Source organism: Nuphar pumila, chromosome 1, assembly GCF_984573655.1.
Source record: "Nuphar pumila chromosome 1, dmNupPumi1.hap1.1, whole genome shotgun sequence".
NCBI classification, from domain to species: domain Eukaryota; kingdom Viridiplantae; phylum Streptophyta; class Magnoliopsida; order Nymphaeales; family Nymphaeaceae; genus Nuphar; species Nuphar pumila.
In genome coordinates, this window is record NC_143249.1 from 25,627,011 (window position 1) to 25,639,567 (window position 12,557).

The 12,557-nt window shown below is 36.6% G+C and overlaps 1 protein-coding gene across 1 annotated transcript; it reads left to right on the top strand.

Annotated features, from left to right (window-relative positions):
* The first annotated feature begins 4,431 nt into the window (after window positions 1-4,431).
* Window positions 4,432-10,057, top strand: LOC149848428 (protein NRT1/ PTR FAMILY 4.3-like). Its single transcript, XM_090004312.1, has 5 exons — window positions 4,432-4,564; window positions 5,764-5,981; window positions 6,299-6,739; window positions 8,461-8,597; window positions 9,001-10,057. Exons 1-5 carry the CDS (start codon window positions 4,432-4,434, stop codon window positions 9,884-9,886), a joined length of 1,815 nt encoding a protein of 604 aa, XP_089860438.1. The 3' UTR covers window positions 9,887-10,057.
* Window positions 10,058-12,557: the final 2,500 nt, after the last annotated feature.

The window sequence follows — 12,557 nt, forward strand, 5'->3', positions numbered from 1 at the left end:
TCAGGTGGCTTATCCTTCCAAAACCTGTCACAGTCCAAGATTGCGTATAGTTGCACTCCTTAGAAATCCATATACAGCGACGGTAAGCAAGTGTCATTGTCAATCTGTCATCCTAAACATCCATTGAAAATGATGATACAAGGAGTTAATGAACCATCATTTCCTGGACCTCATTCAGTTTTGCATATGACCTTTCAATGGCAAGTTTGCCGGATGTGCTGCCTACGATATGGTGAATAATGAAGTTGGGAGGGACCCTCCCGGTTTACTGGTTCTTCGAGGACACGCATCTTATGGTTTGTTTTTCTAAGTTACGAGTAAAAAACTTAACAAAAACGTAGTAAGAAATCTGAGGCCTGTTTCAGAAATTATGGGTAAAAAGTTGGTCCCTAAATAAGATTTTCCCTTTTTTTAATTTTCAGATGCTCAGTAAGACCAACTACTTTGAAGTCACAAATTAGACCTTTTTGTTTTTTTTTTCTTTCTCTGCATGTTTTGTAGGGGTGTCAACCGGTAGGGTTTGGTTCGGACCCAGGTGAAACCAGACTTAGATCAGATTTTCGGGTATGGTATCAGGTCCGGACCTGAATCTAATCGAATCTAGTATAAGAGAAATCATACCCAGACCCGATAAGAATTATATGAACCAGACCTGGACCATACCCAGTAAATTAAATTTTTATTATTATTGTTACATTGAAGAACTGGATCTGGTATAAAATTTCACAAACTATACCCGGATCCATGTAGTAATCGGACCTTTAAGTCCGGACCGGGTCTTCTTATTTGTCACCATACCCGGACTCTAGTGTTGGGTCTGGGTAAACCAGATCCGTTGATACCCCTAATGTTTTGGCATCATATATAGAAACAAAACTAAGTTTATGAACTATGAGCAATACTTTTCCCTAAAAAAAAAACTATGAGCAATACTTTTTTAATAGCTTAGAGGATCTCGGGATTCTCAAAACGTAATGTGGACATAACTTCCATAATAAGCATAATGGAGTAGCGGTAGATATTGACTGCATATCCTCTCCTTTTTCTTGGGTGTCGATGTCTCGTGATAAATCAGAAACCTGACTCTGGAACTTCTAAAAGATTCACTCTTGGAAACGCCATCCCTTCTGGCTTTCTGCATTAGGTTCTATCAGTCGAAATATGCACATACCACGGTATCAAGATTTTCTAGTTTAAGGAATAAAAAAAAATTGTCTTGGGAAATCTCAATAAAAGCATAGGAGAATGTAGAAAAATGAAAACCTCCCCAATATTTATTGGATTTTTTGTGGTTTTTTCAAAATTTTGACCCTAAAAATATGATCTATATGTTTGTTTTTATAGGAATGAGCATTTGATTTTCATGCATGGATAGGTTTTCATAAGTTTCAAAATCAACTGGCGTATAACTTTCATAAATTTTTGAGGCTCAAAATACTATTTTTCTATCCAAATTTCATGATCCAACATCCGGTAAGCACAAAACTGGGTGGTAGTGTTCTCAACTTACCTCATATGGAGGCAGACCCATTAAGTGACCCGGTTCTCAGTAAGGGGTCTTTTGTCATAAGAAAAAGGTTATTGTATAACTGGTAGGGCTCTGCCCAATTTCTGCTAGTCTATAAAAAAATGATTTATATTAACAATTTTGAAAAGAATCTTTAACAAATTCTAAGTTTTACACGTGCTACACACGGACCGTGTGCCTCTCTATCTATATAGAGATAGATAGAGAGAGAGAAATGGATCGATGCTGTTGATACAAATTCTGAGGTTGAGAATAAGTCCCATCTTTCCCAACCTCATAATTTTTATCAACAGGTGCTTGATGCTTTTTGTGCCTACCCCGAGCCTACCACTAGTGGATAGGGGTTTTCAAGCTGTTTTTCAAAAATCTGACCCGATTTGCTAGGAAATCACACTTGGATTATGTTCTTTTAAGGAAAAAATATTTTTTAAGCATTAAATATTTTTTCAAATTGTAGACAATTGAATTTTGAATCTTATAAAAACCTAATTTGGTGTTGGAATTTGATGATCCAAAAAGCCGATTCTCAAAAAATCAAGCATGTAGATCATTTGTATGGTCCGATTTTAGAAAAAATATAAACAATCTTTCCAAAGCTCAGTAGGCTCACGGTAAACACGAAAAGCGTTGGGCACTTACCTCTCTCTCTCTCTCTCTCTCTCTCTATATATATATATATATATATATATATATATATATATATATATATATATATATATATATATGTGTGTGTGTGTGTGTGTGTGTTCCTTAGGCACCCTTTTTCGTTAGATCGCATTAGGCCCCTTCAAAAATTGTAGTTTTATGCATTTTTTTCTCACTTCTAACACAGTAAATGTTATTTATAGGTTTTGTTTAGTGGAAACCGGCTTTTGGATCATCGAAATCTGACCTGTATACAGGTTTTTTCGGTGATCCAAAATCAATGATTATGAAGGTACCAGTTTTTCCCAGCTCAGAAAAATATATTTTTTCGTTGAAAAAACATGATCCAAGAGCCGATTCTCACTAAATCGAGCATACTAAACACATCTAACGGTTCAGATTTATCATAAAATACTTAAAACCTATGGAGCAGAACGAGAAATGGGGCCTAATATGTTCAGTTCTCATATATATATATAGGGCATAGGTGCTTGATGTGTTTTTCTGCTCTTCTGATATTTTTTTTTGCAGTTTTGACCCTATACATGTGTTGGGCATAGTCCATTTGCAAGGAATCCATACCTTGATCATTATATATATTATATATAGAGTAGGGCGTAGGTGCTTGATGTGTTTTTCTGCTCTTCTGATATTTTTTTTTGCAGTTTTGACCCTATGAATGTGTTGGGCATAGTCCATTTGCAAGGAATCCATACCTTGATCATTTGTTTATGATAAAATTAAAAAGATATTTGGAGCATCGGAAAATTTACAAAAGTTTCGGTCCGTTGATTTTTCTAACTTTATAAAAACCCACCCATGTGTTTGGAAACGAAAATTTCAAGAAGTGATCCCTATAAAATAAAGTACATAGATGCGTATGGTCAGAATTTAAAAATAAAACGAAAAAAACTTGAAAAACCCATTAAGCACGCATAGCAAGCTCACTTATGCTCTCTCTCTCTCTCTCTCTCTCTCTCTCTCTATATATATATATATATATATATATATATATATATATATATATATATAACACGAAACTGAAGGAGATATAATGTAAGAAGACCTGTCATGACGACCAATAGGAAAAGGTTTGACAGGATATTTGAAAAAAGGGCAATTAAATATTTTGGGCAAGGCTAATAAGAAGAGATACCTAGCGTTGGAAGGAAATTGAAACCAGAACTCTGGATTTGGAAAATAAATATAGAGAAATCATAAAGCGAACCTTAGACGACGGCGATGATGTTGAGAGAACAAGAGCAGGGCACGGAGGGAGGTGGGGGAGAGATAGAGGCTTGTGGCATTGTCTATAGTACTGCAATAACTCAACAGTATAAAAAATTGCAAGCTTAACCGGGGTGCACATATCAATGATGTGATTATCATGGTCTATTTAAGTACTGTGGCATGATTTGCATGGAGAAGTCTGAATGATGCGACAGCGGCTTTGGACTATGCTATGATCAAAGTTTAGATCTGAGCATCCAACTCATTCAACCAGAAGAACGCGTCGTACTGAATATTATTTATGACAATTACGTCTGATAGGTACAACCTACTTTATTGCTGTAGTCATTTTCTAGCAATGAGAAGATATTCTATTGTGTGATGTGTGTGGTTGTGTTGTGTAGCCTCATGAATGCATGCATGCAGTACACAGGGCAATTTTCAAGCCTAATTCAAAGCAACCTCAAAACATAAAATGATTATGTAAACAAAAATAAAGAAATTAAGGCCCAGATGGACTTGCCTTGAGCTTTGGCTTAGCCTACAAACGGCATCGAATTGAACAATTTACTTTTGAGAGCATCAAAATAATTGTGAGAAATAAACAATCCTTGCCTTCACGTCTAGGCAGTTTGTTTTAAATAGCTGAGAGTAATTCATTGCCATTTTGTCGTTTGCTCTCTTTGGTTCAATTTTTTGAATTGCCAACTTTGCCTTTTATTTGTCGTGCTTCCTAACAATTCTCGGTTTTTTGTGGGGAAGACCAATTTTGTGTTCCCCGCACACCTCTGTTTGGTCAGGCACACAAACACTACTCGTCCTTTCCACTTTCCACAGTGACCTGAAGCACTATCAAAATGGTAGCAACATCCATCATGACATAAGAAAGTGTCCAACCATCCACAACCCTTACATATAAAGTTCATCACCTCGATCACTAGTGTATATCAAATTTCGAGTGGAGACGTATCACTATTACTTTTTAAGACGAAGGATTACTTATTGGTCAAATTCTCCACATCGATACAATGGAGCATAACAACACTAGTACTAGAGTGAGTGTCAAAGGAGCACCCATGTCCTTGAATCCCCCACTGGATTGGAAAGGCAGACCTTGCAAGGCAAACCATGGGGGAATGAAAGCTGCAATCTTCATTCTGGGTATTCCATCCTTCTCCTTAAGTACCTTTTCATTCAAATTTTTTGCCTTTTAGTCGTTTGGCTTGATGGCATGTCACTGATTTTTCCTGCTAAGAACATAACATCGGGGAAGGAAAGAGACACAGTCCTTGAGAACTGGGTTTCGTCCATCTTGAACTTCCTCTTTCATGGATTTGTGCTCTTGGTCAGTTTGTGATTATGTGCAAAACCAAGCATGGTAGGTGGGAAACTGCCATCTCTGAGCTGGCTCTTCTTTCGTCTGCCTTGCCTTGATCCAAATTTTTGTGTTCTTGGACTGTTACCAATTTTATGCCAAAACTAATCCCTGTAGGAAAAAAAAAAGCTGTAATCTCTGTAATGGATGTTCCTTTGCACTTTTGTCTTCATCTATGGTTAGTGTATTTGTACAAACATAATCAATGGTGGGTCGAAAGCTGCCATATTTATCTGGCCATCCTCTCTTGTTTTGCCTGAGCCTTGACTGAAATGTCTTGATTAATGCATTCTTAATCAATGTGTTATACAAATTCCAACTGCCGAGGGGGAAAGACATATAGTGGCTGTCATTATACATCCTTCTGTCTATTTCCTTTACCTCGACTTACATTGCTCTGTTATTATGTCCCTTGATGCTATTGTGGGCTACGGTTTTTAAATCAAAACATAACAGTGGAAGATTAAAAAGGACATTCTTCATAATGGGACTTCTCTGTTTTCTCTTGAATTTCAGTCAATAACTTTTGGTTCTTACTGATATTGTCTAAGAGAGTGCTTATGGTATACTGAGTGAAGTTTGTGCTCAACCAAACTGTGAGCCAACTGAATTCCTCCTCTAGCAGCCCCAGTGGGTTAATTTTGCACAGTGAGAGGGGGCCTTGGCCTCTAGGCTGGAAGTCAAAGTTCCATTCCCATGGGCATCACCTCTTGTGTTATGCCGAAACAAGGTCACTCCTTGAGGGATTCCCCATAGGTTTACACCGCTGGGGCAACGACTGTATGTACGGCAGGCATAACCAGCATGACTAGGTCTCTGTTTTGAGGGTGGTTTTCCTGTTCTTCATGAAAAAAAACTGAAATTCTCTAGCTGTTCTAGATTTTCTTCTCATATGGTGCCTCATCTACCTTTTCTTTGTCACATTGGATTAATTGTCCTTATTTTCGAATACCATGGTGAAGTTTTTTTGTTTGTGATGGTCCAGGCATTCAAGCTTTCGAGATCATGGCGATTGCCGCCGTGGGGAACAATCTTATCATCTACGTATTCAACGAGATGCATTTCTGTCTTTCAAAGTCTGCTAACGTGGTGACGAATTTTGTGGGTACCATCTTTCTTCTGTCCCTATTGGGCGGATTCCTTTCTGACTCTTATCTTGGGAGCTTTTGGACCATCATCATATTCGGATTCGTAGAGCTTTTAGTAAGCTCCTCTTCCTCTAGTTTATCAGTTGATCATATTGAAATCCTCTTCTGATGGGACCGCTTATTACAAGCACTGTTGGACAGTTCATTGACAGAAAAAGGGGTTTTATAGGCTTTGCTGATAAATCATCATGCATTATTTGATTCAACTGAAAAATGGAAATTTTATTGGCTTTTTTTGATAAATGATATTGGTCTGACATGATGGTTTCATGAGTTTAAGCTTTATCATGCATCCTTCAGAAGATCAACAAATTAAAATGAAAATTAAATAAATAACTCAAATCTTAACAGATGACATGAATTTGATTGCAGGGTTTTATCTTGCTCTCTGTCCAAGCTCATTTCTCACAACTTAGACCGCCAGACTGCAATATGAGAACTGAAGGGAACTTGTGTCAGGAAGCAAAAGGGTTCCAGGCATTGATGTTCTTTGTGGGTCTTTACTTGGTAGCTCTGGGAAGTGGGTGTCTGAAGCCAAACATGCTGTCCCACGGAGGTGATCAGTTTGCATGGGATGACCCTAGGCAGTCAAGGAGGCTCTCATCATACTTCAATGCTGCATATTTTAGCTTCTGTATCGGGGAGCTTATCGCACTTACTGTCCTCGTTTGGGTTCAGACTCACTCAGGCATGGGTGTTGGCTTTGGGACCTCAGCTGCAGCCATGGTCATGGCCTTAGGCAGCCTAATATGTGGCACTACCTTGTACAGAAACAAGCCACCTCAAGGCAGCATCTTCACTCCCATTGCACAGGTATGCATATGTTTTCTCTTTTTTTTTGGTGTATTTGTGTGTGTGCGCGCATGTGCATGTAAAGAGCGGGGAGTAGGTGACTACTTGGGCCCACTGAGGGTTTTTAGTTGTTTTTTGCAAATCTGATCTTGCAGATACTGATAGATTTAGTAGGAAACGACACATGAATATTGCTTTTTAAATTAAAAAAACTTGATTTTTTAAGTCTATATTGATGAAATTTTTAACCTGCCCACTGTTAGAATGAGACGAGTCTATTCCTATAAAATCAAGCAAGTATAATACATCTGTATGGACAGATTTGAGAAAAACATGAAACCCTTCAAAAGCCCCATAAGCTGATGGTAGGCACGGATCAAAATAAGCAGCTACTTCCCTATATATACTAGTCACTACAATATGGCAATTATCATGTGAACTGTTTTGTTCTTTTCTCTTAAAGCTAACCTTACAGTTGTGATCTACATGCTTGGTTTTATATGTTTCAGCTCTTGAATCATTCCGACAGTTAATTCGTAACAAATTTATCCTGCCAAATGTTAGGAAAGTTTTAAAATTGATGATTTCTTTTCACCAAAAGTGTTTTAAAAACTTTAGTCCCATATCTAAGAGAAATCAGTTTTTCTAGTGGTTTAAATACAAACTTTGTTCTCCATTCTTTACTTTGGTAAGCCTTGTGTCCATGGGTGGCTTGCGGACGTTGTTGCGCATCGTGCAGCAACGGACGCGCCGTTGGCGCGCGTGCGTGCGCAAGGGCGCTTGGCATTTTGGTGGCGTTTTGATGGCGCACTTTGCACTTCGCACGCTCGCAGCGGTGCGAGGTGCATATGAGGCGCAAATATTCGTTTTGATTTTTCGGTTTTGAGATATCTGGCCGTTTGAAAAGTTTAATATCATTTATATTGAGATTAAGGCGCTTTGTGACTGTTGGACGGTTTTGGAGGCCTTTGATTAACAGTCAAAGGTGGGTGACCGTTCAGGTACCTTTTTGTCCTATTTTCAAACCGTCAAATTTATGGCCATTAATCTCATTTATCGCAAAACGTTTTGGCTACTCTAAAAGTCTATAAATTCTTCTTTTTCGTCTTTTGAGGATCATCAGAATCTCTGACTCTCCAGTTTTCTCCTTTCTTTCTTCTCGGTTTGGCTTGCAGAGTTCATGTGTGGGAGAGGTCATCTGTTCTTGCGAAGCAGTGACTCTCTTGAGGTTCAAGCCTAGTTGTATCCTGGGAACTCAGTCGTAACAAAACCCTTTTTCGCATCTTCGGAATTTCCGGAGTGGGGCGATTGAAGTTCTAAAGATAGCGATCTTAAGAACGTGCCTCTAGGCTTGAAATCTTTTTTCAGAAATCCAATTTTCACGAGGTTGGTATAACACCAAACACATCTACATAGTTGAATTTACAAAAAAAAAAGGCATTGGAAATGCCCATATTTCTAGTTCTCAAATTCTAGTGGCCATGTATATATATATATATATATATATATATATATATATATATATATATATATATATATATATATATATATATATATATAGAGAGAGAGAGAGAGAGAGAGAGAGAGAGAGATGTTGTTCTTTGTTTATTTCCTTTACAAAGGAATCCTGTTTATCACAGCATTGCTTGGTGCAACTTTTTCTTTGATGGCAAGATATACTTTATGAGATTCTAAACTAACATCACTTTTTCGTACCATGGTAATTTGTTTGGTGATATGAGGTATTTGTAGCTGCCATTATTAAGAGGAAGTCCGTCTGTACATCTAAACCCGAGCTTCTTGATGAAAACAGACATGATGGTCCCAACCTCAACTCTTCTACAGTTGTTGAGAACCTATTGCATACGGAAAGGTTCAGGTAAAAGCTGATTCTGGCAGCCAGAACTCGAGAGCGTATCGGGTCAGAGGCACCTCTGATGGTAATATCGTCAGCAGTGCCTTGGATGCCGTCGTCGTTCATCCATGAGATGAACGGCAACCCAAACACCAATATTTTTTCTTGTTTTTCAGCCCTTTCATTTTTTGTGTTTTAGATGCTGTTCATCTACAAGATGTATGGCTCTGAAAATTTTTGGGGGACCCATCTGAGAGGTAAACTATGAAATCATGGTATTTGGGTTATGTGATGTGCCTTTGACCTGATCCTGTCTCCAGAATTCTGCAACTTCTTCCTAGTTACTGTTAATTAGGATAATCGTGCAAAAAATAAGACGAGAGATTCCAATTTGAAGTAATGATTACAAATTATTTAAGAGATGCAGGTTTTTGGACAAGGCATGCGTCATGACTCAGGATGGAACCGCAAGAAAGGAAAGCCCATGGGCGCTTTGTACATTAACTCAAGTTGAGCAAGTGAAAATCCTCATCTCTGTAATCCCCATTTTTGCCTGCACCATCATCTTCAACACCATACTTGCTCAGCTGCAGACATTCTCAGTGCAACAGGGAAGCAGCATGAACACCCAACTGATCAAGAACTTCAAAGTTCCACCTGCTTCACTTCAATCAATCCCTTACATTATGCTCATCTTTGTTGTGCCTCTCTATGAGGCCGTCTTCATCCCGTTTGCACGTCGGATCTCCGGCAAGGACTCGGGTATCTCACCGTTGCAACGCATAGGTGTGGGACTATTCATTGCAACTTTCTCCATGGTAACGGCAGCTCTAGTTGAGAACAAAAGGAGAAAAGTGGCCCAATTCACTAACCAGACAATCTCCATATTTTGGATTGCACCACAGTTTCTCATATTCGGACTCTCTGAGATGCTCACCGCTGTCGGGCTCATTGAGTTCTTCTACAAGCAGTCTCTAGCAGGGATGCAATCCTTCTTAACTGCTATGACATACTGTTCATACTCATTTGGCTTCTTTTTTAGTTCAATTCTAGTCTCTGTGGTGAACAACATCACCTCCTCGGGCAAGTCTCACAAGGGGTGGCTCTCAAACAATGATCTCAACAAAGACAGGTTGGACCTTTTCTATTGGCTGCTTGCTGCACTAAGCCTGATCAATTTTTTTAATTATATATTTTGGTCTAGATGGTACACTTATAACCCAACTCTTGACCCTACTCAACAGCACGATACCTATAGAGAAGACACTAAGCTCAACTCGTCCAAGCATGCTGCAGAAGAAATTGTACTTTAGTATCTCCCTTGTTCTTTCTATCCTATTGAGTTTTTTTGTTTGGACAAATTAGTAAAGAAGTTCACGTTGGATAGAGATGCGACTATGTTGAAGACTTCACTTTTTCCTTTCTTTAAAAATTGACCATATGTAAAACCCTACTGAGGTCAACTTTGTATTAAGTAAAGGAGAAACCTAGCTCAAGTTCCGACTTTAATTTTCATCAGACTTCCTTTTCTTTCCTCCTTATTCTGACTTGTTTTCCCTAATCGTGATGTGTTGTTATATTCTTTTATGATTGGGTCAATGTTTGCTACCCTCATAGCTAAGAATCTCTCTAGTGAAAAACTGTAATATTTTTAATGTTTTTCAAACTCTACGGCTTATGTATCATGTGATATGGTCTGCAGGTAAGTATTTTAAGAATTTTAAAGATCATAGATCCACAATCTACAAAATTTTCATGGCTTAAAAAGTTGTACTTTTTATTTCAAAAGAGGGTAATATATATATATATATATATATATATATATATATATATATATATATATATATATATATATATATATATATATATATATATATATTTGTTACCTTCATGAGAAAGGAATCCCCTAACAAAAAAAATATAGTACTTTTCATTTTTCCTGTTTTTTTTTTCATTTGACTCTCTAAACGTGATCTACATATTAAGTTTTAGTAGAAAATGACCTTTTGATCATGTTTTTCTGAGGTATATGTCAGATTTTACGAGGGTTGAAAAATCAACGACAAACAATGTCTCAAAATTTCAAACATAAAAAAAAACAGATTTCTACATAAGGTCCATTCTTATGATTTTGACCATATTGAACCCATCCATAATGTCAGATATGGTAGAAACATCCCCCCACCCTATCAGTTTTAACTAGGGGATTCCTTACTCTAATAAATGTTATCCCATATATATATATATATATATATATATATATATATATATATATATATATATATATATCGGTAAATATTGTCTACTAATGAAGGTATGAAACTAATGAGCTAAAAATCATAGGTGCAAGTTGTATCCACTCAAAACCACATAGATGGGTTCAACATGGTTTGTTTGCTAAGAATCAAGCTTTGGATTGTGCTTTTCTTTGAAATTTTGGTACAATGTGGGCCTTTGATATTTGGACCCCTTTAAAAACCTAAATACTTGTCATAATTACATGATTCAAAATAAATTTCCTACTAAACAAACCATGTGGATCACATCTTGAACATTTGATCTACAACAATTCTAAAATTTTTGAAGAAAAAAAGTGATTTTGTACGTACTTTCATTAGTAGCGAATATATATATATATATATATATATATATATATATATATGGGTTAATTCATCATTAAACCAATTAGGTTCAACCTTATAAAATGACTAAAATACTATTAAAATAATAGTTTTTTTTAAATACAAGGTTATTTTTTTGGGCATTATAGGTCTTTTGAACTGAAAAGAAATTAAAAAGTCAAATACCTTTTCCAAAAAAAGTATCTTTAAGAAGCTATCAATTACTTTTTTCCACAAGAGAGTAACCTTGAATTCTCAAAAATGTTGTTTTTTAGTATATTTTAAACATTTTTTATAAGGTTGAATCCATTTAACATTAAACTTAATTGGTCTAATGGTAAATTAACCATATATATATATAAAGAGAGAGTGAAATGACTCCTTTGACATTTTTTTTCTTCTAATTTTTTGTTGTTTGTAAATAGATTAACATTACAAATATGATATACATGTTTTTCTTAGTGAGAATGGGCTCACAATTCGTCTGATTATTGTGGGTAGGCATTTATAAGGCTTCAAAAATCAATAGCCAAATCAGTGGCAGACATGCGTATGTTTGTAGGCTACGTCACAAAGATACAGGTATGTATGTGGTTCGTGGATGGGGTACAAGTAAGGGTGTCAATGGGTCGGGTTTGGTTCGGACCCCTGGTAGAACCAGACTTCGATCCGGTTTTGGGTATGGTATCGGGTCCAGACCTAGGTCTAATCGGGTCCACTATAATAAAAATCATACTCAGACCCAATAAGAACTACATGAACCAAACTCAGACCCAATAAGAACTACATGAACCAGACTCAGTAAACCATATTTTTTATCATTTTTATGTTGAAAATTTGTGGGTCTTAATCGAGACTCAGGTCGGGTCCAGGTTTAGTATAAAATTTCACAACTATACCAGTATCCATGTAGTAATTGGACCTTTGGGTCCAAACCCGAATCTTAATGGGGTCTTATTAATTATCACCATACCCGGACCTTATGTGATTTGGTTCGGGTCGAATCTGGGTAACCCAGGCCGGTTGACACCACCGGGTACAAGTTGGTAAAAAATGTAAAAGATAAAGTTACGACAACACGTGTGTGTGCCTATATATACTTTGTAACATTTTATATTAAAATATAAAATATCACTATAACATATTCAAATTTTAAAAGATATTTTTTTTTTAATGAAATAGCGATGTGGTTATATATTTTAGTTGTTTTAACAATATAATGAAAATGATTAAGTCTATCATATTTATCAATAATCAATACTTATTGTTAATTATAGTTTTACCCTCATAAATTATTTTAATTACGAGTTTTTATTTCAACATAAGATTTGCAATGCAGGGATATTTTTGTAATTATGAGAGA